General features: G+C 38.3%; 1 protein-coding gene across 1 annotated transcript in view; it reads right to left on the bottom strand.

Annotated features, from left to right (window-relative positions):
* The window catches only part of CPNE3 (copine 3), a 49675-nt gene extending 25446 nt beyond the window's left edge, over positions 1-24229 (bottom strand). Inside the window, exons 1-6 of the mRNA XM_004766969.3 lie at positions 24116-24229; positions 10443-10580; positions 9988-10167; positions 7708-7782; positions 6023-6094; positions 426-509 (exon numbers count right to left, since the gene is read on the bottom strand). Coding sequence (XP_004767026.1) covers positions 426-509; positions 6023-6094; positions 7708-7782; positions 9988-10167; positions 10443-10574 — 543 coding nt within the window. The 5' untranslated portion in view covers positions 10575-10580; positions 24116-24229. The remainder of the gene's footprint in view (positions 1-425; positions 510-6022; positions 6095-7707; positions 7783-9987; positions 10168-10442; positions 10581-24115) is intronic.
* Positions 24230-27589: the final 3360 nt, after the last annotated feature.

A 27589-nucleotide genomic window follows, 5' to 3' on the forward strand; every position in this document is an offset into this window, starting at 1 on the left:
AATAAGGTGATGTCTGTAGCCTGCATTAAAATGGTTCTGCGAATGGGAATTATATGTGTGCATGTCTGTGTATATGTATATGTGTGTCTGTGTGTGAAAGTAAGTGAGTGAATGAGAAAGAACACACATGCAGATATGACCAGGTGGCAAATCAAAGTGAAGGATACACAGGTATACATTTTAGTGCTTTTTACAGGGTCTTAAATTTTTTAAGATAAAAATTTTACTGACAGTTCAGCATGGTAGTACCTCCACATGAAAAAAAAAAGAAAGAAAAAGAAAAGAAATGAGTATGTTGATCTTGTATCCCTGTCTAGATGTCTGAACTCAGATTGATATTTTTAAAATACATAATTTTTAAAAATTTAGATTACTACAATTCCAATAGAAACCTCAACTCTACTTTTTCAAATTCAGATATTCACCTCTGTTCGATGAACCATGAGCCAGTTTCCATCAGATGTCTGCTTGTGGAATTCCAGGTATGGATCTGACTTTCCAAATAGATCCTACATTTAAAAAAAGTCAATTATTCTCCACTGAAACCATGTGAAACCACACTTTATACATGTTACATGTTAGCAGTACCTGAAGTCTAACTCCACAGTATAGATATATACAGTACAGTACAGTAATAAATACAAATCCCAGTCTTTCTCACGAACTTAGCAACCTGTTGATGCCTACAAGGAGAACTACTAAGGCATTTGTGATAAATGCTCATAATCCTGTGTCTCACACCTTCACTTCTCAAAAAAAACATGAGAACATGGCTTTAAAATATGGTGAACAATAAGACCCATAATCAGTAAGATATGTTCGGGGCTTGTTTTCATTAGTAAGAGTATTCATTCACATAGCACTGAATAGTTTTATATAAATGACATCCCAAACATTAGCCATACTGACACCATGAAGGACAGCAGTTATCAGCAATAAAATGGATTCACAAGGGTTAAATGACTTTGGCAAGATCATACATCTAGTAAATTCATGGATCTGAGTCTTGACTTTATATCTTATTCTTCTATTTCCAATACTCTTCCACCAATTCCACACATTTCTTTACACACAGAAGGGAGCAGAAGTAAATATGTGAAGTGCATAATGGAATTATTCCAATGGTACAACGTACATCTTCTTTTCCCTCTGTAATTCACCACAGAACCCCTGTATAATGCTGAAGCACAGTGAGTACTCAAAAATACCGTTATCACTAGCCTCAATACAAACACACACATACACACACACAAATACACATACACACACATACACAGAGATAAAATTCTGGAAGACTGACCAAATCACTTTCAGAGGTCAAACTCAAGTAAGATTATAAATTATTTTGTTTTCTCATTTTTGTTTGCCTTTATATTACCATTGCCATACTCTTTAGAGTATACAACTTATTATTTGTTAAAATGAAAGGACACCTGTTAATTCTACAGTAATATATGCAGCTATGTCCCTGAATTGAAGATTTCTTGAGTCCTAAATTAAACTCAGTATTAAATTCAGAACTAAGAAAATATTATTTCCTTCCTCAGCAGTTCAATGTCAAGCAAGTAATATATATGGTACAGTCAAAAATATAAACACGGGGCTGGGTGGGGGGACAGGAAGGACCTGGGAGGCTCAGTTGGTTAAGGGTCTGACTCATGATCTCAGGATCTTGGGACTGAGCCCCATGTCGGGTTCCCTACTCAGCAGGAAGTCTGCTTCTCCTTCTCCCTGTGTCTTTCACCCTTCTCATGCTCTCTCTCAAAAATAAATAAATAAAATATTTAAAAATATATATAAACACAGGGGGTACTGGTTGGCTTAGTCAGAAGAAGATGTGACTCTTGTTCTTACTTAAATCATGAGTTTGAGCCCCATTTGGGTGTGGAAGGTTATTACTTAAGTAAGTAAACTTTTAAAATATAGATATAAATATAGATACATATACACACACACACAAACAAAGGTTATCCAGACCTCCAAAAAAAAATTAAGATTTTATTTATTTATTTGAGAGGGAGAGACAGCTCAGGAGAGGGAGAAGCCGACTCCCCACTAAGCAGAGAGCCCAACTCAGGGCTTGATCCCAGGACCCTGAGATTATGACCTGAGCCAAAGGCAGACACTTAACTGACAGAGCCATCCAAGCACCCCAGAACTTTTAAAATTTAACCTTATCTAATAAGAATCTTAAGAATCAATGTAATTAGCCTCTCTGTAAACCATTAAATAAAATTAATAGCAGCACTATACACAGAGAAGTTAACTTTCTAAAAACACATTAATGTACCTTGTCTGACCTACCTTAGAAATAAACCAAAGAGAAAGGCAGAATATCATTATTACCATTTTGAAAGTCAGACAACAAACCTTTGAAAGTTCATTAAGATGTCAGTAGTAGAACGAAAGTAAGAATTAACAGTTCCTGACTCAGATTTCCAGAACTTGTTAAGTGAAAAAAAGCAAGGTGGAGAAAAGTGTATATATGCATATCTAGAGAATATATATTCATATGTGTGTCTGAATGCACAAGTATGGGGGAACGTGGGTGGCTTAATTGGTTAAGTGACAGACTGTCGCCTTCGGCTCAGGTCATGATGTCAGAGTTGTGAGATGGAGCTCCAAGTCAATATCCCCATTGAGTGGAGCCTGTCTAAGATTCTCCTTAGACTCTTCTGCACCGGGGCGCCTGGGTGGCTCAATGGGTTAAGCCTCTGCCTTCGGCTCAGGTCATGATCTCAGAGTCTTGGGATTGAGCCCCTAGTCGGGCTCTCTGCTCTGTGGGGAGTTGCTCCCCCGCCACCCCCTGCCTGCCTCTCTGCCTACTTGTGATTTCTGTCAAATAAATAAATAAAATCTTAAAAAAAAAAAAAAAGAATCTTCTGCACCTACCCTGTCTACTCCCCATCCCCAACTCACATGTGCACACATACACATGCTCTCACTCTCTCTACCTCACTAAAAGAAAAAATGGTATATGTATGTAGTATGCTACAGCTACCCAAGGGCTGAGGGTAGAGAATATAAATATAAATACATAAATACACACACATACATATCTATTTACATAAACATATCAATATACATACATATATACATATATGTATATATACAGAGGCATACAAACACATACACACACAAAAAAGCCTTAGTTTTCTTTTAGGAAATTGAAAAATTAAATCATTAAATATAAATTTTAAAACATTATTACTACAGGAACAAAGGAAGAAAAAACATAGCAGACAGGGAAAGAAGCTAAATTACTTGAAAATATCTTGTTTTATAGATTTGGCTTTGGAACCATACAAATCTCTTATATAATTATAAAACAAAGTTAAATTTTTAAAAATTGAAAACAATCCCTAAATATCAAAAGCAAAATTCAAATGTGTCATTGTGACAGAACAATAACTAAAAGATTTCTTTAAAACACAAGAATTTGAATATACAGTCCACATAGAATATATAACTCTAAAGACAAAAAGAATTTCAAAGAGGAGTGCCTAGTTTGCTCAGTCAGCAGAGCACATGACTCTTGATTTCAGGGTAGTGAGTTCAAACTCCACACTGGGTGTAGAGATAACATAAATGAACAAATAAAGTTAAAAAAAAAAAGAATTTCAAAAAAAGCTCAATCTGTTTTTAGTAAAAATATTGTTAATTATAATATGGATATTTTTATTCTGAAAGTATTAGATATTATAAAAGGCAAACAGAAGCAATTATGTTAACATCCTTAGGAACTGAGATTTTCAGCATAAGAGAAGGCAGGCACAAATATAGAATTAAAGAAGTAAGGCCCTGTAATTCTATATCTGAACTGGAAATATTTGTATAAATTTATGATTTAGTTTTTCTTTAAAAAACAAAACAGTCTTTCCTCTAATTGTCTACTAAAAAGCCTTAGAAACAGTAAGTAGCAATAATTGACAATAAGCATCCCTAGTACCAGACTGGTCTCTAAATAACAATTTCCACTAAAATATAATCAGGCTCTTTTTAATCTGCAGTCTGGGGTGGAAATTAGATAAAAATAAGCCTGGAACATCTTGTCACGCCACACAGCAAGGAAGCTATCCAAAGACTCCTGGAGATGTGCCAACTGATTTCAGGAACAAACTTCAAGAGGTTTTCACAGGCCAAAGTTAAGATAATTTAAGCATCTATAGGAGTTCACTGGTAAAGAGTTCATAGCAATACTAAAAATAAAAAACAACAAACAAAACAAAGACAAAACCCTCATTGTCACATTTAGAGGATGATAGGGAACCAACTTAATCTGTGAAATGGTATATATGAGGGAAGAAAATCAAACATTTTAATTTGCTTCCTGTACAATCGTATTTCAGAATAAATAAATATGTAACATGGATAAGAATACTTTTCTCTATAGAAGTATCCTCATTAATAAATGAAGAATCAATGATAGCATGAGAATCTCACTATTTAACAGGCTCTTAATAAAATAATATATCTAGGCAGTATAATTACCATCAATGTTCAGATGTCCCAAAAAGACAGGACTCAACAATGGGAGCCTCCTGATTAAATCACATGTCACCACCTATAAAGCTGCCCTACTGACAATTCAAAATACCATCAGATCATTCCTCTAGATTCAGTTACCAGCTTACAGAAACCAAGAAATAAAGGTGGAGAGAAGAACATGTTAAATGACACCATAAGCATTTAATCAGTTATAAGCAGTGTTACAACTTCTATAGGACAGAGGAGTCCATTTCTTTATTGAGTAAGTTCCATGATGGACAGATGGATGGATGGGATGAAGGAAGAAAATGAGAGGGAATAAAGGAAAGAGAGATGTAGGAAGAAAGTAAAAGAAAGGGGGAAATTTATGGATTAAAAAAGACTGGAGACTGGGGCCTGAGTGACTCAGTGGGTTAAGCCTTTGCTTTCAGCTCAGGTCATGATCTCAGGGTCCTGGGATCGAGCCCCACATCAGGTTCTCTGCTCAGCAGGGAGCCTGATTCCCTTCTCTCTCTCTCTGCCTTCCTTTCTCTGCCTACTTGTGATCTCTGTCAAATAAATAAAATCTTTAAAAAAAGAAAAAAGACTGGAAACATACCAACTAATTATACTGTTAAAAGAATCTTTGGAGATACTCCAGAATATTTATAGGGATGAAATGACATGATGTCTGAGAGGAGAGAAGGTAGATAGGAAACAAAACTGGCCATGAGTTATAAGTGTTGAAGATGGATGATGGGGACATGCAGGGTTTTTAAAGACTGTTCTATTTAAATTTTTCCAAAATAAAAGTTGTCCCTGGCTACTAGTCTAAGATGTTTGCAAACTAAATTGTAAGGCAAATAAAAATGATTTTTTTTAAATTGATTGGTTTATGTGATTCAGTATAAAATCACTCGAAGAGGGGCACCTGGGTGGCTCAGTGGGTTAAAGCCTCTGCCTTCAGCTCAGGTCATGATCCCAGGGTCCTGGGATTGAGCCCCGCATTGGGCTCTCTACTCAGCAGGGAGCCTGCTTCCTCCTCTCTCTCTCTGCCTGCTTGTGATCTCTGTCTGTCAAATAAATAAATAAAATCTTTTAAAAAAATTTTTAAAAAATCACTCGAAGAATTATTCTAATTCATGCTATATACTAAATTGTTGTGTTATTATGTACTGCACTCATTCTTCATTAAAAATAAACATTGACTTTTGGAAACAAAGAGAAAAATCCAATAGAGCATGGAATTTCTATTTCTTTCCTTAAGGTAATCCAACAACATTGTCTCAAATGACTTTTACAATAACCTTAATGCTTTTAATAACTCTTCTTTTAAGCTAGACAAGCCCTTTGATAACACCTAGAAGAAAGAGGTAAAAGAAAATGGCTTCTGCTTAAACATACATAGGAAAGCAGAATCTAGAAGTAACTAAATACTCTAAGTGATGCTCAGATGATAGAGTTCATAATACTAATTGCATTATTTTTTTTTCAAAAAGGAATCAATGTGAGGCAAAACATGATATCCTTGTAGAAATGTGCATCAACTACCCACCTTATTGTCCAGTTTTCTTGCCTCGATTTCAAACAATACCACTCTGTTATCCTTTATTTCTTCAGCTGAAATCTATGAGGAGATATGGTAAGTGAAAGACAATATGTTTTAGGGATTCTGATAAACTTAGAAGTACTGATTTATTCTGTTATCTGATAATAGATATAATCTCTACTAATATAAATGAATTTTTAAATCTTTTATAAGAAAAAGTACCATTCAGAAAGATTGATCATTATTTCTTTAATGTGTATAAAATATTTTCCCCAAATATGCCAAATCTGTATTACACAACTTATTTTTCAAATGCTGTTGCCCAAACTAGATCTTCCCCATTCCAGTGAAAAATCAAAGCCCCTGGGGCACCTGGGTGGCTCAGTAGGTTAAGCATCTGCCTTCAGCTTATGTCATGATCTCAGAGTCCTGGGATCAAGCCCCATGTCCGGCTCCCCACTCGCGGACTCTGCTTCTCTGTCTTCCCTTCTGCCCCCACCACCCCACTTGTGCTTGCTCTCTCCCTCTCTCTCAAATAAATAAATAAAATTTTTAAAAAGTAGAAGAAAAATCAAAGCCCTGAAAAACTGCATGACCCTATCTAAAGTATGAGCAAATCATACCTAGAAGACACTTTAAGTTGAAGTATCAGATCAAGGTTTTTCATCCAATGTCATTGAAAAACTTATTCTAGTTAAAAACAAATTCCAGGCTATCATAACCCCAAGAGCAATAGAGCTAACTACTGTAATGTTCTGTCTCACAAAAGTCAACATCCCAAAGACACTTAAAATTCTTATGCCTCAGGAGATTTAAACTAGGGCAAAACAGTTGCTTAGGGAAATGCCCTCATAATGACAACAACCCTCAAACAGGCGGGAGCCAGCCCTCCATTCTCAGAGCTAAAGTTAGAAAATATTGCTCCAGGCAGTGATAACCTGGACAGAAACTCTAGAAGGTAATTATTTTATCCTGTTATTTAAAGATACTTATTTAAAGTGTGGCATTATGTAATTTGAAATATAAAACAGTATAAAGTATATATTCATTTGCCTAGGACCAGTAATTAGCAACAGAAAAATCTGAGTGGGAGGATGGGCAGGAGAGCACGAGCACAGAAAAGATGGTTAAGAGTTGAGAGGCTCAGGTGCCTGACTGGCTTACTCAGAAGAGCATGTGACTCTTGATCTCAGCATCATGAGTTCAAGCCCCATGCTGGGTACAGAGGCTACTTAAATAATGAAATAAAAACTTTTAAAAAAGGGGGTTGAGAGGTTCAATGGTCACGGCATAATATAAGATCCATTTTGAATTAAATCCATTATACAGTTTCTGTCCTATTGGGGGAACTTTGTAGAGGGTCAAATTAATCCATTCAGATGATTAAGTCATTTCTCTCTAACTTGGAGATTTATACTTCCATGAGGGAGAGACAAGCATCACCAAGCTACATCTGATTCCATGAGCAACTTAAAAGACTCAAAGAAGGAATTCCCGTACTGCATTTTCTCCTTCTTTTTGACCCAACGTATTTCCCATTTTTGATCACTGTAAGGCAAGTAAGGATGAAGGACAACATTCGGGATGAAATGATAAAGCAAGGCTATAGAGTATTTGTCTGATATGTACAGTTTCAGCATGTCCTATCATGTTAAATCTTTTCAGGCAAAAGACAAATATCTTATTTTTACCGTAATGCTCCCTTTCCCTGCAGGTCTGCCATTTTTAAGCACCAGGGGTCGAGTTAGCTTCTTACTGGAAACAATCTGGTAAAATTGGAAAGTGATACAAAGAGCTATTTCACTTCAGTATGTGAATTTTTAAACTGAATGATTTCAAAAAAAGTTGAGTATAAAGTTAAGTCAACTTAAGTCATTAGAAATGGAAACATTAAGTCCATGCCTTAAAGATTTAGAGATTATAAAACACATCTACATATTTAAAACCAACTGGAAAAGATTTCCAAGGAGCCAGTCCTGGCAGATACGATCTCCCCAACCACTAGTTTCTTTATCAATTACTTCAAAGTTTAATGTCCTCCCTGTAATGGAAAAAGAGGAATGGGTTCTCTTCATATATACTAATCACTGAGCTGAAAACCCTATAGATGAGAGGGGGGCCTCAGAACACTCAATAAATGAGATTCAACTTTTCAACTGATGCATAACTTGAATATATAACCCCCACAAAATATCATTTTTGATTAAAATAATATAGTAGAGGTGCTTGGGTGGCTCAGTGGGCTAAAGCCTCTGCCTTTGGCTCAGGTCATGATCCCAGGGCCCTGGGATTGAGCCCCACATCGGGCTCTCTGCTCTGCAGGGAGATTGCTTTCTCCTCTCTCTCTGCCTGCCTCTCTGCCTACTTGTGATCTCTGTCAACAAAAAAAAAAAAAAAAAAAAAAAACTTAAAAAAAATAATAAAAGGGACGCCTGGGTGGCTCAGTGGGTTGAGCCTCTCCCTTCGGCTCGGGTCATGATCCCAGGGGCCTGGGATCGAGTCCCACATTGGGCTCTCTTTTCAGCGGGGAGCCTGCTTCTCCTCATCTCTCTCTCTGTCTGTCTCTCTGCCTATTTGTGATCTCTCTCTCTGTCAAATAAATAGATAAAATCTTTAAAAAATAATAATAAAATAATATAGTAGACCTAGGTACTCTCAAATAGATGCATCTATCAAATTCATTAAAATTTAGCTACAATGTGGTTTTTTTCCAAAAAAATCAATACGTTGATTTTCTCGTTAACACTCTTCATCAAAGTTTTAGAAAACTGATCAACTTCAGTTTCATACTGTCCTTGAGACATAGGAAATACCAAGATCCCCAAACAATACATGGAAAAATAAACAAATCTAGGCAATAATGTCACCTACTGAAAAACAATGAGTCTTCCCTCCTGGGCCCTTCCCAGCTCTATTACAAATAGTCAAGATCTCTCTTTTTTTTTTTTTTTTTTTAAGATTTTGTTTAATTATTTATTTATTTGAGAGAAGAGCCTGTGGAAGGGCGGGGACAGGGGGAGGGTAAGCACACAGAGAGGGACAAGCAGATTCCCTGCTGAGCGGGATATCAAGACCCTGAGATCACAACCTGAGCTGAAATTAAGAGTTTTACAACCCACTAGGCCACTCAGGCGCCCTGATTTCTCTTTAGAACTCAGACTCTGAGAAAGAAACAAAACGGTGAGCCTACAGGCATACCTCTACCCTGATCAAATCTGTCACATAGGAAAGACAGATAATTAAGTAACTATGGATGGAGAGTTGATGATCGGGTAGAAGCAGTAGAGAGTATTGGGGTGAGCACAGGGTGGCGCGCCAAACTACTCAAGGGGATCAGAGGAGGCTTATTGGAGAGGAAGGCTTACACTAGTACACCTAAGGTTGAAGAAGATCAGGCCAGGTAAAGGGACAGTGCTATTACTTTGAAAACATTTATGACTTAAGCATAAGAACAAAATTGTAGGGGTGCTTGGGTGGCTCAGTCTGTTAAGCCTCTGACTCGGTTTAACCTCAGGCCATGATCTCAGAATCTCATGTGCTCAGTGCAAAATCTGCTTGTCCCTCTCCCTCCACATCTGCCCCTTCTGACACCCTTTCTCAAAAAAGTAAATAAATAAAATCTTTAAAAAAAAATTTTTTAAAAGAAAAACCAATAGTACACAAAGCAGCTAGAGCAATGGTATTATTTACTGCAATGTTAAACGAAACACCCCAACTCAAAAGAATTAATGGGTTTTGCCAAAAACACATAGTCCCTGCCCTTATGAAAAATAAGATAAATTCTATAATGTTCAAACCAAACATACTAATATTTGAAACATCTGTAAAGTGATTACATACGTCTTTGAAAAAATCTGTAAAGTGATTACATATGTCTCAACTCTAAAAATTAAACTAATGAACACATAAAAACGCCCAATTCTCTGGTTAAAATTTAGACACAATATATTGCAGTAGCTAATTATACTCACTTGTCCAAGGGTACATTCAAATTCTCCTAAGAAGTCATCATCATTCAGCTGGATGGTTTTGTTGTCAATGTCATAAATCCCAAATTTCAATTTTTGAACCACTTCAAAGTAGTAATCAATAACAAATGTCTTGGAAAATGTGGGATTCAAGCAATTCTTAATCCTTTCTGTGCGATCAACCTATACTCACCCCAAAACAAAAAGTTTCGTCAGATTAAAATGCACTTACATTTTAGCATCTTTATGTACTACAGGTAACTAAATATAAGCACAACAGATAGCTAAAGAAAGTTTCCATATGTAGATGAAAAATTCCACAATCAAGGACAAACCTGCCCCCAAAAAACTGCATTAACATATGAGCTGTTTTCATTATTTTTAACAGTTGTAATAAGCACTTCACATTATCAAAAGAGCAATTCAGAATCCTTTTCCCCTACAGTATTTAACATTACCTCATACCACTGTTGACCACTCGTATTTAAAAATAACACACATAAAGGGTCCGACTTTGACCCTACATCCATATCCAAAAGATTGTCACAGGAAACATTCAGCTCCACCTTCGTAACGCATTGGGCAGCCATCTTGAACTGTGAGAAAACCAAAGAAACAGGATGCTAATGAAATGGTGCCTTTAATAATAAGTCCATGCATTCCCAATGAAACAGCTGAATTCTTAGGAAAAGCTGTCAAAATAGGATCCCGGAGTAAACTCTCTGGAATAAGACTGTTAATATGTGGGGCACCAGGGTGTCTCTGTGGGTTAAGCCTCTGCCTTCGGCTCAGGTCATGATCTCAGGGTCCTGGGATTGAACCCCGCATGGGGCGCTCTGCTCAGAGGGAAGCCTGCTTCTCCATCTCCCACCACCATCCCCATTTGTGTTCCCTCTCTTGCTGTGTCTCTGTCAAATAAATAAATAAAATCTTAAAAAAAAAAAAGGCAGAAATATTCCTTAATAAGAAACAAAATTCACAGATTCCCAATTTGCCTACTAAATACCCAACCCAGGTATTTTGTAAAACTAAATCTAAATCTAAATTCAGATTTCTTTATTTTGTCATCTTACATTGTCAAAATTATTAAGTGCCAAAATATACAGTGCTGACAATATGTGCCAAAGATATAAAGAAGTCACTGAAGCAGACCGAGAATAACTGACAGTGCCAAGAGTGTGGGTCAGACTGACATTCCCTGGGCTTTGAAGGATTCCATTAGGTGAAGAGAGAGACAGCACAGAGTAGAAAAGAATCAAGACATTAGAAGGCACAGTGAGGACACCTCATCGTCACGTGTCACAGAAGTAAGCATCCATGTTGGGGGAAACCAAGCTGGACAAGAAGAGGGTCAAGTTTGATGTCCTGAGAGCTAGGCTGAAGTACTGGGGTGGAGGGGTGGTTAGGAGGTACAACTGAAAGTTCTCACATTGAGGATAATAGAATGAAATGGTGTTTTTTTTTTAAAGATTTTATTTATTTATTTGACAGAGAGAGATCACAAGTAGGCAGAGAGGCAGGCAGAGAGAGAGAGAGGAGGAAACAGAAGGATAAGCAAATTAAAATATTTTTTAAAATATTTTTTAATATATTTTTTTAAAGATTTTATTTATTTATTTGACAGAGAGAAATCACAAGTAGATGGAGAGGCAGGCAGAGAGAGAGAGAGAGAGGGAAGCAGGCTCCCTGCCCAGCAGAGAGCCCGATGCGGGACTCGATCCCAGAACCCTGAGATCATGACCTGAGCCGAAGGCAGCGGCTTAACCCACTGAGCCACCCAGGCGCCCGAAATGGTTTATTTTTAAATGTAACTTGTGTCATTTACATTTATTTTTAAATGTAACTGAGCCTAGGTGGCTCAGTTAGCTAAGGGTCCGACTCTCAACCTCAGCTCAGGTCTTTGCTCCTTCCTCTTCATCACCCTGTATGATAAGCTCTGGAATCAGACAGATGAGTTCTCATTTGGATCCCACACTGACTTAATGTGTCACCTCAGGTGAGAGTCTCTACCTCCTTATAACCCCTCGTTTTCCTCATCTGCAAAATGAAAATAATATTTCTCATACAGTTGTTGCAAGGATTAAATGAGTGAATATATTTAAATAGTGCCTAGTACATGGTAAGTGTTCCAAAGTTGTTTATTACTATTATGTTATTTTAGGACTACTTGATCTTCTCCCATATATCCCATGTTTCTTTTCTTTTCTTTTTTTTTTTTTAAACTAGTCTACTCCATGATGATTTCTCTAATGATTCCAAACTACATCAAGTCATTTGAATTCCTGCTGCAATAGTAACAGATAACTACAGTATAGGAACAAGATCAAATCTGGAGTACATTTAGAGTAATACTTGGGTGAAATCCTGCATCTGGTGAGACCTGTGTGACCTCAAATAAATTACTTTTTGAGCCTAGATTTTCTCATCAGTGAAAATGGAGATACGTAAGTAAACTTACAAATCGGGAATGTGCTGTGAATCTCGCTTTCATATCTAACATAGAATCTATGGAATAAATGTTTAGTTGTATAATTTTTTTCTTAAGGTAGTTTAAGTCTTATAAATTGTATGTCATCTATACCCAGGACAATGCAGTACCCTGTGGACAGATTTAGAATGAGTAAGGATTTCTAAAGCTCCTGAAGAACATGTAAAGAATTGTCTACCAGCAAACAGAAAGCCCTCAAATTCCAAAAATGGAGAGAATTCAACAGAAAATGTATTGTATCTATGTGTAAAGTCAGCCTCATAGCAAAAAGATACATCAGAGGAACATTTCCACCCCCTAACAATGATTATACAAGAGCCACAAAAACAATATGCCAGACACACCTGATTATTTAGTAAATCGTTGATATTGCATTACTATATTGCTGTTAGGACACAAATTTCCTCTATTAACAGCATTCCCCCATGAAAATGACTCTGAATGCAGCCTCATTTTTTTCTAGAAATTCATTAGGGCTGAATGACAAATGGAAGAAATTACATAAACAATCAGGTCTGGAACCTTGTTAAAAGCAACATCCCTGATGATGCTTTTCTCAGTTCCTTTCAGTGTCATCAACCAGCACATGATACACAATTTTTTAAAAAAGCAATAGGGCATTCTTTTATGATGGAGGAAAATAAGGCAAATGTTTTGTAGCCTTTGAGTATGGAGAATAGGAGATTTGGCTGGGATAAGTGACCAGGCAGACGAATGTGTGTCTATAACTAAAGAGTGATTCTATGTGTTTTACTACCCAAAATGCAGGATGATAGAAAAGACAGAAAGAACCTCCTCCAGGAGTGGACAATAGCTTCTTACAACACAGATTACTCACTGGAGAATTGTCTAGTTTCTAAAATGCAAATAACATCTGGAAATACTAACCCTATCAGCCATTCTCCCGGTAACCCTAATTTTCCTGAGTCAACGTTATAACAAGACAGTTCAAAGGAATTAAAAATAAGACCTAATAATTGAATTTGGGCTGGATGTATGAAATTTAAAGCATATGGTCACTCCTATGCCTGAAATTTCTGAGGTCTAGCTGAAAATTCTTGGGTCTTATGTGCTTTCTCTTTTCCCATCTTTCCTTAGAGGTACTCCTTAGGTCTACTCAGTAAAGCAGATTCTGCCTAGAACAATTTCTTTTTTTTTTTTTTTTAAGATTTTATTTATTTATTTGACAGAGAGAAATCACAAGTAGATGGAGAGGCAGGCAGAGAGAGAGAGAGGGAAGCAGGCTCCCTGCTGAGCAGAGAGCCCGATGTGGGACTCGATCCCAGGACCCTGAGATCATGACCTGAGCCGAAGGCAGCGCGGCTTAACCCACTGAGCCACCCAGGCACCCCTGCCTAGAACAATTTCAAATCTCTCTCAACTATGGAGGTGCAGAACCTTCCCTATGCCTATGGTCACAACTTCTTCAGGTCTTTTTTTTTTTTTTTAAAGATTTTATTTATTTGACAGACAGAGATCACAAGTAGGCAGAGAGGCAGGCAGAGATCGGCAGCCCCAATGTGGGGCTCGATCCCAGACTCCCGGGATCATGACCTGAGCCAAAGGCAGAGGTTTTAACCCACTGAGCCACCCAGGTGCCCCTCTTCAGGTCTTCTGTAGCTCTACCTGCCCACTTAACGGTCTCCAGACAGGCACTCCCACTGCCATCCTCTTTCCATTCATATCATGATTTTATCACTTCTGATTTAAAAAAAAAAAAAAAAATCTGATGCCTGGGTGGCTCAGTGGTTAAGCATCTGCCTTTCACTCAGGTCGTGATCCTGGGGTCTAGGATCAAGCCCTGCATTAGGCTCCCTGCTCAGCAAGGAGTCTCCTTCTCCCACTCCTTCTGCGCCTCTCCACCCCTGCCCACCCCGCTTGTGCTCTCTCTCAAATAAATAAATAAATAAAATCTTAAAAAAATAATAAATTAAAAATAATCATTACTGGCTATCCAGAGTCTACCCTAGTCCAATTAGGTACATCTGTAATTCATGGCTCTGTCTACATCTGCCCCCAGCCTGTCATCTAAACTCGTCAAGATCCATTTCAAATGACATTTTCTCCATCAAGCTGTTGCTGATTCCCCTGTAGGGCAGTTATGGTACTGATGCTATTTTCTTACCACTATTGTTACTTGTATGCATGGCCCACACTCTATCTGTGTGCTGAGGACAAGGACCTGTTTTTTACTGCTTCCTCTGCATCCTGAAGCATGCTGTCTGATGTTTGACACAGGGTTTTCATGGCTGAAATACCAGTGACTTTGGAGTCAGTAGGCTTGGTTCAAATTTCCTTCCCATCATTTATTTGGGTGTGTCAGCTTTACCAAATTGTCTGTCAGAACCTCAGTTTCCGCATCTATAAATGGGGATAAAAAAATTGCCTGACAACTGTAGGTTTATAGGGCACTCACATTTTTAGATATTCTATGAATTGTTGCAATTATTATTTTATAAACTATTCAAATACTTTAACTAATAGTCTAGCCATCAATGGCTTGTTATTCAATAGTAAGACATAATGAAACTTTCTCATCCTTGTTTATAAAGAACTTCTTAGAAAAATAATAAAAGAATGCCTGGGATTTACACAAAATTAATTTGCCAGGCAGGCAGCCTTTCTTATAGATAAGTGCTAATTTTCCTAAATCCTCTCAGAAGAGTTTGCTTACCTGAGCTACCTCCGGTTGGTGCATGGGGGAGGGGGGACAGAGCCAGTGTCAGTGACTCATTATTTGTTGTAGAACAATTGGGAGGAAGAAGTCAGTGCCCAGCCACAAATGTCTCTAGGAAATTTCACTCTTTAGCTACTAAATGAGGAGGCTGGCAACATTACAAAGTTCTCAAAGGTTCCTTCTGGTTCTAATACCATGATTCACTAACTGCTATCCATACTGCATCCTGCATGACCTCCACTGAAAGCCAGCAGGGTAACCTTGGGGCAGCTGGAATGGGGCCCAGCAACATCAGCAGGACACACCCCATGCAGTGTTTCTCAAATTGTGTGGCTCAGAACAGTAAAAGTGTCCTCCTCAACCTCCCTAAAAAAGTGGGGGAAGGGTAATATGGCAGTCAGTTTAAAAGCCGCCACTACTTGGAGGTCTCAGTCAAACCAACAAGTGTTTATATTAAGAGGTTACTGTGTGGAACACCTGGGTGGCTCAGGTCAAGCCCCATTGCCGTTGTTGGGCTCCCTACTCAGTGGAAGGCCTGCTTCTCCCTCTCCCATATCCTCCCCCTTGTGCTCCCTCTCTCTCACTGTGCTTCTCTCTGTCAAATAAATAGGTAAAATCTTTTAAAAAAGAGAGAGATTATTGTGTACCCATTATCATGCTAAGGACAGTGGGGACCTGATACAGCAACAGAAGACCTTGGAACTCATTATAATTCTATTGGGGAGTTCCATTCATTCAACAATTATTTACTGAGTATCTTCGTGTTCCGGCATGGGGTGGGGAAAGAATGCAAAGCAAAAGCAAAATATCTAGCTATCCACATATACACAGAAATAACACAAACAATATAAAACAGTGTGGTGCAGAGAGGAAGCAATCAAAGTGTCCTCAGAGCTGGAGAAGAAATCTATAGATTTCTATTTTTACTGAGGATTAAAACTACACTCCATTATAAAATAATTTATATTCTTGCCACTTGCCACTTGCTACTGGATCATTTTTTTCCCTTAAAAATAGAGAGTGGGAGAGGGGAAAATGTAAAGAGTTAGTAAACACATGTGGCTGGATAATTTCTGGTTTTTGTTTTCTACAAAATTATCAAAATGCTTCCAAATAATATATTATCTTCTGAACTTTACAAAAAAAAAAAAAAAAACCCAAAAAAACCAAACAAAAAAACCCTAGTACATTGGGCAAGACAAGGAATAAGTACTATACAGCAAGAGATCAATACACCAGAGCTAAGGCTATAATATCTGGATTGTCCCAGAATGTTAATAATATTCATAATAATAATTGTTAACTTTTAAAACAACACATCGTTTCTATTAGAAAAATAAGAATAATTTGCCCAAACATTTAAATTACTTGCCCAAGAAAAACAAGCTAACAAGTAGCAGGGCCATAACAAGAACCCAGATTTGTTTCCTATCATGCCAGAATGCCCTGAGAGCACTAAGGACTATAATTAATCATTACTTAGTCTAACAGCAATATTCTCTAATTAATTTCCCTATAGCTTTCTAGTTAGTATATCAAATGTAAATATTCAGCCTGACACAAATTAACGAATACGATCTTACAAAATTAGAACATTAATTTTTAGGCTACAATTATGATTATCTTTCTTAAACAAAAATAACCAGAATAAACAAACAGTAATGGCCAAACAATGGAAGAACTGGAATGGTGTGCATTTACATCACAGCAGTTTCTCCTCAAGACAGCACATTACACTGTGAATTACTTAGGGCTAAGAAAGCATTTTCTTCTTGCTCGAGTCTCTACAAACACAGATCTACATGGGGGACACAGAATCTCCGTGCTTTCTGAAGGCAGCAACATTAATTCTCAGGAATATACCACACTTAATAGCCAGAGAAAAACTTACATTAAAGGAATGTACAGTGAGCCTGCCCTTCATTTATTAAGAAAGTGATGCCCAGGGGCGCCTGGGTGGCTCAGTGGGTTAAAGCCTCTACTTTCGGCTCAGGTCATGATCCCAGATTCCTGGGATCGAGCCCTGCAGCGGGCTCTCTGCTCAGCAGGGAGCCTGCCTGCCTCTCTGCCTACTTGTGATCTGTCTGTCAAATAAATTTAAAGAAAGAAAGAAAAGAAAGAAAGAAAGAAAGAAAGAAAGAAAGAAAGAAATGCCCAGGGACACGTGGGTGGCTCAGGTGGTTAAGTGTCTGTGTCTGTCTTGGGGGTCCTGGGATTTAGCCCTGCATCTAGCTTCCTGAGCAGGGAGCCTGCCTCTTCTCCCTCTGCCACTCCTGCTGCCGCTCCCCCTCCTTGTGCTCTCTCACTCTCTCTGTCATAAAATAAATAAAATCTGAAAGAAAGGAAGAAAGGAAGGAAGGAAGGAAGGAAGGAAGGAAAAAAGAAACAAAGGAAGGAAGGAAGGAAGGAAGGAGGAAAGAGATGCCCACATTTTTTAAAAATACCTGCAATGGAATACTAGCCATAGGGATACAGAATTAAAATTACGCCAAGCATTAAAGCACCTAAACAGTGAAAAGGGCAAGTTTTCTTTTTAAATGTTAAAAAGGGACCAACGGGAAGGGTCACTGGACCAGGAGTGCGGGGAAAAAAAGGAGTATAGTTCTCCATCAGCCCTACCACATGTGCCCCAAGGGCTATAACTGCTCTAGGACTCTGGTTTTTCAACTGTCAATTCTAAGAGTTGAGTCAATCACTTTAAGTAACTTTAAAGCCTCTTCTAGTTACTATTCCATGACTAATTACAGTGAATATAAACTTGTTTAGGAAGTGGTACTAAAAGAGTAGAAAAATTTAAAAAGTAGAAAATAGCAGAAAATTTATAAGAACCAAAAAGAGAAATGTAAGGAAAAAAATAACATTTCCCAAATTCAGCTTCTATTTCCCACCACCAAAAAAGCTATACCTGAAAAAATATATATTTAGATACTTGCCCACCAATTAGGTACCTTTGCTTGAAATTCTTAAATTCTCTATCCCTGGATGACTTGAAAAAGTATAGTATACCAAAACAAAACACCAGCCCCAATCTATTAGGTACATGCAGCATAATGAGGAAGTGAGTTTTACTACCATCTATGGAATCTCACATTATTAAACTCCCAGCTCGTATTACAGCAGCAGAAGGAACCAGCATTTGACCACCATTTTTAAAATGAATTTCCAGATTCTTGAATAATCCTGAATAAAATCTGGATAGCAATGCTATTGCTGATATCTGAACATGCAGAATTGGGAAAAGATATAGTTTTATATTACTCTTATTTTATTATTTTTTTAAAAAAGATTTTATTTATATGTCAGAGAGGGAGAGAGCGCACAAGCAGGGGGAGCAGCAGGCAAAGGGAAAGCAGGCCCCCGCTGAGCAAGTGCAGGACTCAATCCCAGGATCCTGGGATCATGACCTGAGCAGAAAGCAGATGCTTAACCAACTGAGCCACCCAGGTGTCCCTTACGCTTACTTTAAACACAGAAAGCATGTGCAGTTTTACCCTGTCCTTACTGTTACAAAGTGAGCAATTAATTAAGGCCCCTTCCTTGATTTCTCTAGAAAATTCCTAAGATTATACTGATCTGTTCTATGACTCATAGCAGGCTATAGAGTTTATTTCACATGCATTTTCTGGTTAGACTGCTTTACTAATCCCAACGGCTGCTTTATACACACTTTAGAAATGTCACTGATTATATTGTCAAGCTTATCTAATGAAAAGTTCATAGTATATGCACTGTTAATAAAAGTTAGAAGCAGTTGCAACATCACAATGTTGCCTCACTTTAGGAAGCAGGCATCTTGGCAAAATTAGCTACAAAGTAAGTATCTACAAAGTGAATCATCTTTTACCAAAAATGGCATTGATAAAAATCAGAGCTATATCACCTAGCAGAAATTCCAGGATGCTCCGTTGAACATGTTAAAATTCTAAGGGCTCAGTAAAGCTGCTGGCAGTTTGGATACTATAAAAAGGCACATCGACCTGCTGAGATTGATGTCCCTTGCTATTTAAGAACTCCCCACCTTCTGGAATCTCCTAGATGTTGGGCCAGCCATCAGAACTTCTCACCTGTCCCTACAATCCAACTATGCCCAACTCTAAAAGCACGCTTCCTAAAACTCAGCTCCCTTCCTTCTCTTCCTAGCTGGGCCATACAATATTTAACTGGGCAAGACAGGCATTTCACATTTTGTCACTTTGTGCTTCTTTCCAGTTTATGGTGAACAATGACACAAAATAATTCTTTCAGTTTAAAGCTGGAACAACTACCACTACTTCATTCTTAAGATTTAAGTTTAAACATTGAACAGCGGAACCTGGCAGGCTTAGTTGGTAGAGCATGGGACTCTTGATCTTGGGGTTGTAAGTTCAAGCCCCATCTTAGTTACAGAAATTACCTAAAAATAAAATATTTTTAAAAAATAATAAAGTTTTGAATGTTGAGCAAGGACTGTTGAAATGTTTATATATTTCCTGATTTCAAGAATATTCCGTTTATGGTTACTTGGCACATAAATGTCAACTGGTTTTAACGTTCTGGCAACCCTCTTTCTATTTCCCAAACATGAACAGTTTAATAATACTATTCAATCACTCAACGCATATTTATATAGAGTATCTACTGTGGATCAGGTCATGTTCTGAGGTGTTGGGAGAACAATGAACAAAACAAGTAACCTGCCCTCCTGAGGTTACACTATAGGGAGAAAGACGATAAAAAAGATAAGTAAAAGAGGGTGGAGGAGGGACACCTGGCTGGATCAGTCAGTAAAGCACCGGACTCTTGACCTCAGGGTCATGAGTTCAAGCCCCATGTTAGGCGTGGAACTACTTCTCAAAAAAAAAAAAAAAGGTAAATAATCAACCTAATGGAATTATATAAGCCTGAAATAGTGAATACCTAAAATGGGGAAACCAATCTCTTCTGAACAACATATGTTATGTGATATTTGATTCACAGAAAGAGTTTATGTAACATATGTGTGGTTATAAAGTGTAACAGTCAAATAAACATCTGTAAAACCACTACCCATCTTAGAGTCTTTGCATCTCTACATCAAGGGCCAGTAAACTTTTTCAGTAAAGGAACAAAAAGTAAATATTGTAGTTTTGGCTGGTCAAGAGGTCACTCATGGTCTCTGTCACAACTACTCAATCTGCCCTGGTAGAATGAAAGTGGCCACAGACTGAACAGGCATAGCTGTATTCCAATAAAACTTTATTTACAAAAACAAGCCATGGCCTTGATTTGGCCCACAGGCTGGAATTTGCTGATCCTTAAGTCAAAAACTCTGAAATGTTGGAATCACAGACTCTTAGAACATTGGAATCAGGCCATTTGACCCAAGGGTCCTACAGCATTAGTTACTATCTGAATCACAGGATTCTAGAAAGTCACCCTCGAGCCTCAGAGTGTTAGAAGTATAGAGCTTCAGTCCTTACATGTTAGAATCATGTAGATGGTCTGGACATGAGTCAAGTTCTAGCCCTTAGTTGACCAGTATGGTAGCCACTAGTGACATGAGGCTACTGAGCATTTGAAATGTGGTGCCTCTGACATGATGGAACATGATTTCAAAGACTGAAATAAAAAAAAAAAAATGTGAGAACTCTCAATAACTTTTTAGATTAATCACATATTGAAATGATTTTTAAATACATTTGGTTAAATAAAATATATCACTAAAAATGTTTTAAAAAGATAAGTTAGTAAAATATACAGTATGCCTGGTGTTAAAGTGCTAAAGAAAAAACAAAGCAGGGGAGGACTAAGAAGTACTGAAGGCGGGGTACAACTCTAGATATTTTATAACCTTAACTTGACAACACAATTGGGAAATACTTGTTCTGATTTTCACTTCTTTTCAAATAATCCTGATCCCTAAACAGATGAAAATGTGACCCACAAGTTCCGCTTTACATTTGCAGATATCAAATTTAATGTGTACTACCATGTTAGAGGAACAGGGAGCTAAAGCTCAGAAACCTGAAGTAGCCTGATGAAAATGCGTATTGCAACCATGCTGTGCTTTGGTAATTTTCACAGGAACCAGAAATAATACATCCCCTGGCAACAGGACATTTCAAAATGATTTGCTAAAATGAGTAGTATTTCCTTCTACTTTTCATGGGAAAACTGTATTAATATGCTATCCATCTAACTTATGTTGGTAAATTTGATCAGTAATATACTGATTTTAAATTTTTTTAAAAATATGATTGGAAAACCAATGATTGCCCACTGATAAGCTGTTAAACACTAAAAGAATACACCTTCTTCAAAAGAATCCCAAGATTCTTCCACTAGCCTCTTCAAATGTAAGCCAACATAATCAACCTAAATGTAGTTATCATCATCTTACCAAAGTATATATAGCAACTGGCTTTGATTACATCAGACACTCAAGTAATGTAGTTAAATAAAATATATGATACTTATAGGGGCTCATTTAAACCACCTTCTCAGTCTTATCTTTCAACAAATCTTCAACCACATATTCTACCTAATTGTTGGCCTTTAACCTGCCTAGGGATCCTTATAATGTATGTAAGAACACGAAGGAAAAACATTGGTGGGAAGGAAGGAAGCTAACCTGTAAGGTAAAGGTAATAGTGGGTTCATTAAAGGAATGTCCAAGTCTGGGGTCCTCAAACTTGTTGAGTACCACCAACAGATGGTGTCATTGATCCTTACTAAAAGATCCACCTCAGAGATTATGTTTTTGGTGATCAGTGGTGGCTCATTACAGATCTTTGAAGGTCAAATGTCATTGAGTTGTATTTCATATCCAACACTAACTTTCTCAGTTTTGCTGACAGGCATACCTTCTCACATAATAACTCACTGACTGAAAAAAAAAAAAATGAAAAAGGAGAAAAGAAAACTCTAACAATTGTAGGGAAAAAAGCACTGCAATAGTACTGAGAGAGAAGGAGGATGAGGAAAACTATGTCAAAAGCTATACCAAGAATTGCTAGGAGGTAGGATACAGTGTGAACTGGTTATCTGAACAGATGCTGCAAAGGAAATATTCAGGACTACAGTAATAGCACTGGAAAGAGTATACAAAAAATATCTGAATATGTGTAAACTTAGGGTGCCTTAAATTTATGTGGAAATCAAGACCACTGTCTATAAAGTGTTTAGAGTTAGAAGTGAAAGTAGGAGAGGTGTCCAGTCATTACACAGCCCTAAAAAGACAAAGATTCCTTTTGTTTCCCCCATCCTGAAAACTCCTCTCCCTCTCCATTCTCCAGGAGCTAGATCTGACAGAAGAAATCCTGAAGGAAGGAGAACCAACTGCACACTTCATCGTGTCATCATGCCAGAAATTCTGGGGAGTGCTGAAATTCAGCTCCCCTTTACATCCAGCGAGTTTCAACATGGTCCAGTCCCCAAAACTTGCTTTATTTGAATATTTTCAGCCCAGACTGGGATGCATTTTTCCAAACCATCAGCCAAAAGCAACTGCCTTTAAAAAAATATCTCAGAAAGGCAAAAAAGTGGCCCCGGGTACCAAAGATTAATCTACTGGTCTCACTAGAATTGCCGTCATATATGTCATCTGTTCTTAGTTCTCCTTTCTTATCCTTCCTTGCTTCTCTCTACCCATGCTCTATGCCCACATAAGTTTTGTTTGGCTCTGGCAGGCAGCACTCAGAACTGGAGTTTGCAGACCCCAAGTTAATGACAACAGCAAGGTACATGTAGCTATATATGTGGCAAGTGTTTTGTTAAGTGTATTACAAATACGATTTTATTTAATTCACTTAAAAATCCGTATGACATAGGATGTATTTTATCTCTATTTTACAAGCGCAGAAACAGGCCCTAAAAGGTTAAGTAACCTGCCCAAGGTCACACAGCTAACAAACGTCAAAGCATATGCTTGAAACCCAGCTAACTAACTGTCTTATCCCAAGCAGAAATGTTCTTTACATTAAGCCATTAGGCCTGTGCCCTGAAATCATACAGAGACCTGAAATCCAGCCCTAGTCGTACTGTTTAGCACTTTTGTAGTTTGGTAAATTATTTAATCCGAGTCCCGAGTATGAAACAGAGTAACAATACCACCTAAGTCTGTGACCATTAAATGAACTAACAAATACAAATATTTTCTAGTGTTTATGGGTCACTAACCAAAAATCGCTATATTCAACCCCGTATACCTTCTGTTTCTCTATTTGATTTATTGAGCCTGCCACAAAAAGATTAAGCAGAAACTGTGGGTCATCAACCAAGTGCAACGTTAATGGTCTGTATCCTCTGTCTCCCAGAGGCATTGCAAAACCAAAGCAACTGCATTTCCTCCACGTCCCTGGTTGTAGTGAGTCCAAAGCCCTAGACAGAAGAATGTGGGAGCCAGAGCCGGAACAGGAGCTCTTAGGAAACTCTGTCTCACAACCTTCTGCTCCGCTATGAAATCAAAGAGTTACCTCTTCCCGCCCCACCTAGCTGCTTCTCCTGGAACCCTCAGGGGCTGCGAAGCGTGCCTGTTCCTCCGAGCATTTGATTCTAAGCGAGGAGCCCTGACCCAGCCCCTCGCCCCACTGGGCGCTGCGGATTTTTTCAAGCGTGTCACCTCCCCTGGGCCTCAGGCCCGACCCTCCCTGCTGGGATAAGCTGGCGAGCTGGACACCGCCCGCCCAGGTGCACGAAAGCCAGGCCCAGGAGGCTTCTCGCGGCCCACAGCTTAGCCCCGAACTCTGGCTTCTCCGGAAGGCGTTAGCCAGCCCCAAGCCTCCCCAGGCTCGTACGCTGAGGCTCGAGAGTCCCCTGCGCGCTCCGGCCGATCCCTCGCCGCACCGAGCCCAGGGTGCACTTCCAGCGCGAGGGCCGTGTGGGCCCCACCGCGCGGAGTCTGCGGGCCCGGTTTCTCCCCAAGCGGGCTCTCTTTCTCCCCTAGGGGATCTGTGGGTTGTTGGGGCCCCGCTACACCAGCCCCGAAGCAGACAGAGGCCCGCACTCACATCCGGCTCTCAGTGGGGTAAATCAGGCAGGGGTGGAGACCAGGCAGGCAGAATCCACTAGGTATCCGGGGCGCAAGGATTCACAGGAACCCGAGGCCGAATGGACAGAGGGGCGGGGCGGGGCGGGGAGTGGCTAAGGCGAAGCTCCGCCCACTGTGGCCTCGGACCGCCCAGTACTGACTCTTACCTGCACCTGGGGAGTAGACCCGGGCTTCCACATCTTTTAGAAGATGGCTTGCTTATGGAAGGTCCCAGCTGATTTTAGACACAAAAATGAGTTGCTTGGTGCACAAAAAAATTTTTTCAGAAGGATAAGCAAATTAAAATATTTTTTAATATATTTTTTTAAAGATTTTATTTATTTATTTGACAGAGAGAAATCACAAGTAGATGGAGAGGCAGGCAGAGAGAGAGAGAGAGAGGGAAGCAGGCTCCCTGCCCAGCAGAGAGCCCGATGCGGGACTCGATCCCAGGACCCTGAGATCATGACCTGAGCCGAAGGCAGCGGCTTAACCCACTGAGCCACCCAGGCGCCCCGCAAATTAAAATATTTGAAAAATTTATACTACTATCTGAAAAACAAGGAAAAAATCAGAAATGCGAACTCCTAAACATTCTTATTTACAACTTTTCAATGAACGCACTACCCGAGTCATTTTGCATCTGAATCTCATTTAATTCTCACAATTTTGTGACCTACTTAGTGCCATTAACCCCATTTCGCAAATGAGAAAACTGTGATTGAGTAACTTGAAATACGATAGCTGAGTAATTGGTTTACTCGCCTGAAGTCACAGATTCTAAGTAAACTAATTTCAAAGCATCCTGCTTTACTGCTACTTGATGCTGCCTACAACTAAACAAACTACCATGGAAAATACTGCTACATCTGACTACTAGAAATTGAGAGCGTCTGCCCAAGGAAAACAGGGACAAAATCATTCAGCAAACACATGAGAAAAATATTTGTTACAAACCTGATATTAAAGGAAGGATTAGTATGTAAAGTATGAATTGATTTAAAAAAAATAGAAAAATAGGGTGGCTCAGAAAGCATCTGCCTCAGATCATGATCCCAGGGTCTTGGGATCAAGTCCTGCTTTGGTCTCCTTGCTCAGGAGGGAGCCTGCTTCTTCGTCTGCCTGCTGTTCTCCCTGCTTGTGCTCACACTCTCATTTTCTCTTTCTGACAAATAAATAAATAAAATCTTCTTAAAAAATAGAAAAATGAGCAAAAGATATATTTTTTGTAACTGCAGAAGACAGGGGCACCTGAGTAGCTTGGTCCCTCAAGTGTTTGCCTTTGGATCAGGTCCTGATCCTGGGGTTAATTTCCTGGTCCTGATCCTGCGGTCCTGCTCCACAGCAGGAAACATGCTTCTCCCTTTCCCCCCTGCTCCTGCTTTCTGTCACTCTCAATCTCTCTCAAATAAATAAATAAAATATTAAAAAGATAAATTGCAGAAGACTATGGAAAATGAAACAAATGAGGACTTTCCTAAGTAAAAAAAAAAAAAAAAGACTTTTAATCCAAAAAACACAAAAAAACACTTTTAAATAATTATATCATTGCAAGTGAAGATTCATTCATTTATTTATTGAACACCTATTGGGTGCCTACTACAGGCCAAGCATTGTTCTAGACTTGTGATTAGTGACATCAGAATTTTCTATACTAGAAGAACAAGTAAGTTATTAAAAACAAATGAGATGATTTCAGATAGTCATAAGTACCATGAGGAAAGTAATAGAGGGTGATGTGATAGGGAGGACATTGGGGATAATGGAAGGTTTTTGTTTTGTTTTGTTTTGAAGATTTTATTTTTAAGTAATCTCTATTCTCACCATGAGGCTCGAACTCACAGCCTGCAAATCAAAAGTCACGTGCTCTAATGACTGAGCCAAGTAGGTGCCTCAAATGGGAACTTTTTGGATTGAGTATGAGGGAAAGTCTCTCTGAGGCAGTGATATTTGATTGAAACCTGAAAAACAAGAAAGAGCAAGTCATTCAAAGATCTGAGATCAGAGGAATGATAGACAAAGACAGAAAAAGACTTAGCCAGTTGCAGGGACAGAAACAAGACTTTCGTGGTTGGAGGACAGTAGGGAAAAGGAAGAGAATTGCTTTATTTTGTTTTTACTGAACGTTATAAAGACAAATTTGTTTAACTTTTGGTTCCGATTTTACATTTAAGTGAAAGTCCTCAGATTTTTAGGTGAAATTTAGGTGAAAGTTTCAAAATTTCAAAAATACATATCCATATCCATACCTAAACTTTCTGACTTTTGGCTCTACTAAAATAGGGAAAGAAGTAGAGACGAGAGTGGTTTTACATTTTTTTATATTTTTATAGTTTTAGTACCCACTATGGCTTCAGCTCAGGTCATGATCTCAGGGTCTTGAGATGGAGTCCCATGTTGGGGCTCTTTGCTTAGTGGGGAGTCTCCTTCTCCATCTCCCTTTGCCCCTCCCTCCATTCTCACACACTCTCTTTCTCTCTCAAATAAATAAATAAAATCATTGAAAAAATAAAATAAAGAAAAGAAAGATGAATAAAAATTAACGAAGTAAGAAAGAGTAGAGTGGATGGGAACAAGGGGGAGGGTGACCAGTGTAATGGGAAGGAATCCTGACAGAGAGAATATCATGTAGGGAGGTCTGAAGCTCATTGTAGAAAAGAAAAAATAGTATGCCTGGAGTCAAGAGAGAAATATCACAGACTTACAGAAACTAAAGAAACATGACAATTAAATGCAGCACATAAACATATAATCAGGATTTGATCTTATTTGGGGAAAAAGTGATTGCTATCGAGGACTGCTTGGGGGCAATAAACAAAATTTATTTCTTTAATAGTATTCGGTCAATTTCAATTTCCTGAATTTGATAGTTGTACTGGGACTAAATAAGAGAATATCTTTGTTTCTAGGCACAAAGCATCATGATATCTATAATCTACTCTCAAAAGATTCAGCAACAAAAAATAATAATTGGAACATAATATAAATGTTACATGTAATATATATAAAGGGAGATAAATAAAATTTGACAAAATGTTAACAATGGCTGAATCTAGGTGAAGAAATGTGAGTTCATGCGATTTTCCTAAGGATCTAAATTTTTTTTCAAAATAGAAAATTTCATTAACATTTCACTCTGTTGGGATGGCTGGCTGGCACAGTAGGTAGAGCATGTGACTCTTGATCTCAGGGTTTTATGTTTGAGCCCCATGTTAGGTGTAGAGATTATTTAAAAATAAAATCTTTGAAAAAATTTACTCTGGCTAAGATATCAGAAACTCAATTTCAGGATTCTCATGGCATCCAGTTATATGAACATATTATTTAGGAATATTGAGGTAACTATCGGTAGAAATATGTAAAAATGGTTCCCTCTGGATAAAAAGACTAAGGTTCAGAAAAAAGTTAAGAAGAGACTCTATATGTTTTTTTAAAATATACTTTAAAAACAAAG

This window comes from Mustela putorius, unplaced genomic scaffold, assembly GCF_011764305.1.
Source record: "Mustela putorius furo isolate JIRA1106 unplaced genomic scaffold, ASM1176430v1.1 tig00003846_pilon_pilon_pilon, whole genome shotgun sequence".
NCBI lineage: Eukaryota > Metazoa > Chordata > Mammalia > Carnivora > Mustelidae > Mustela > Mustela putorius.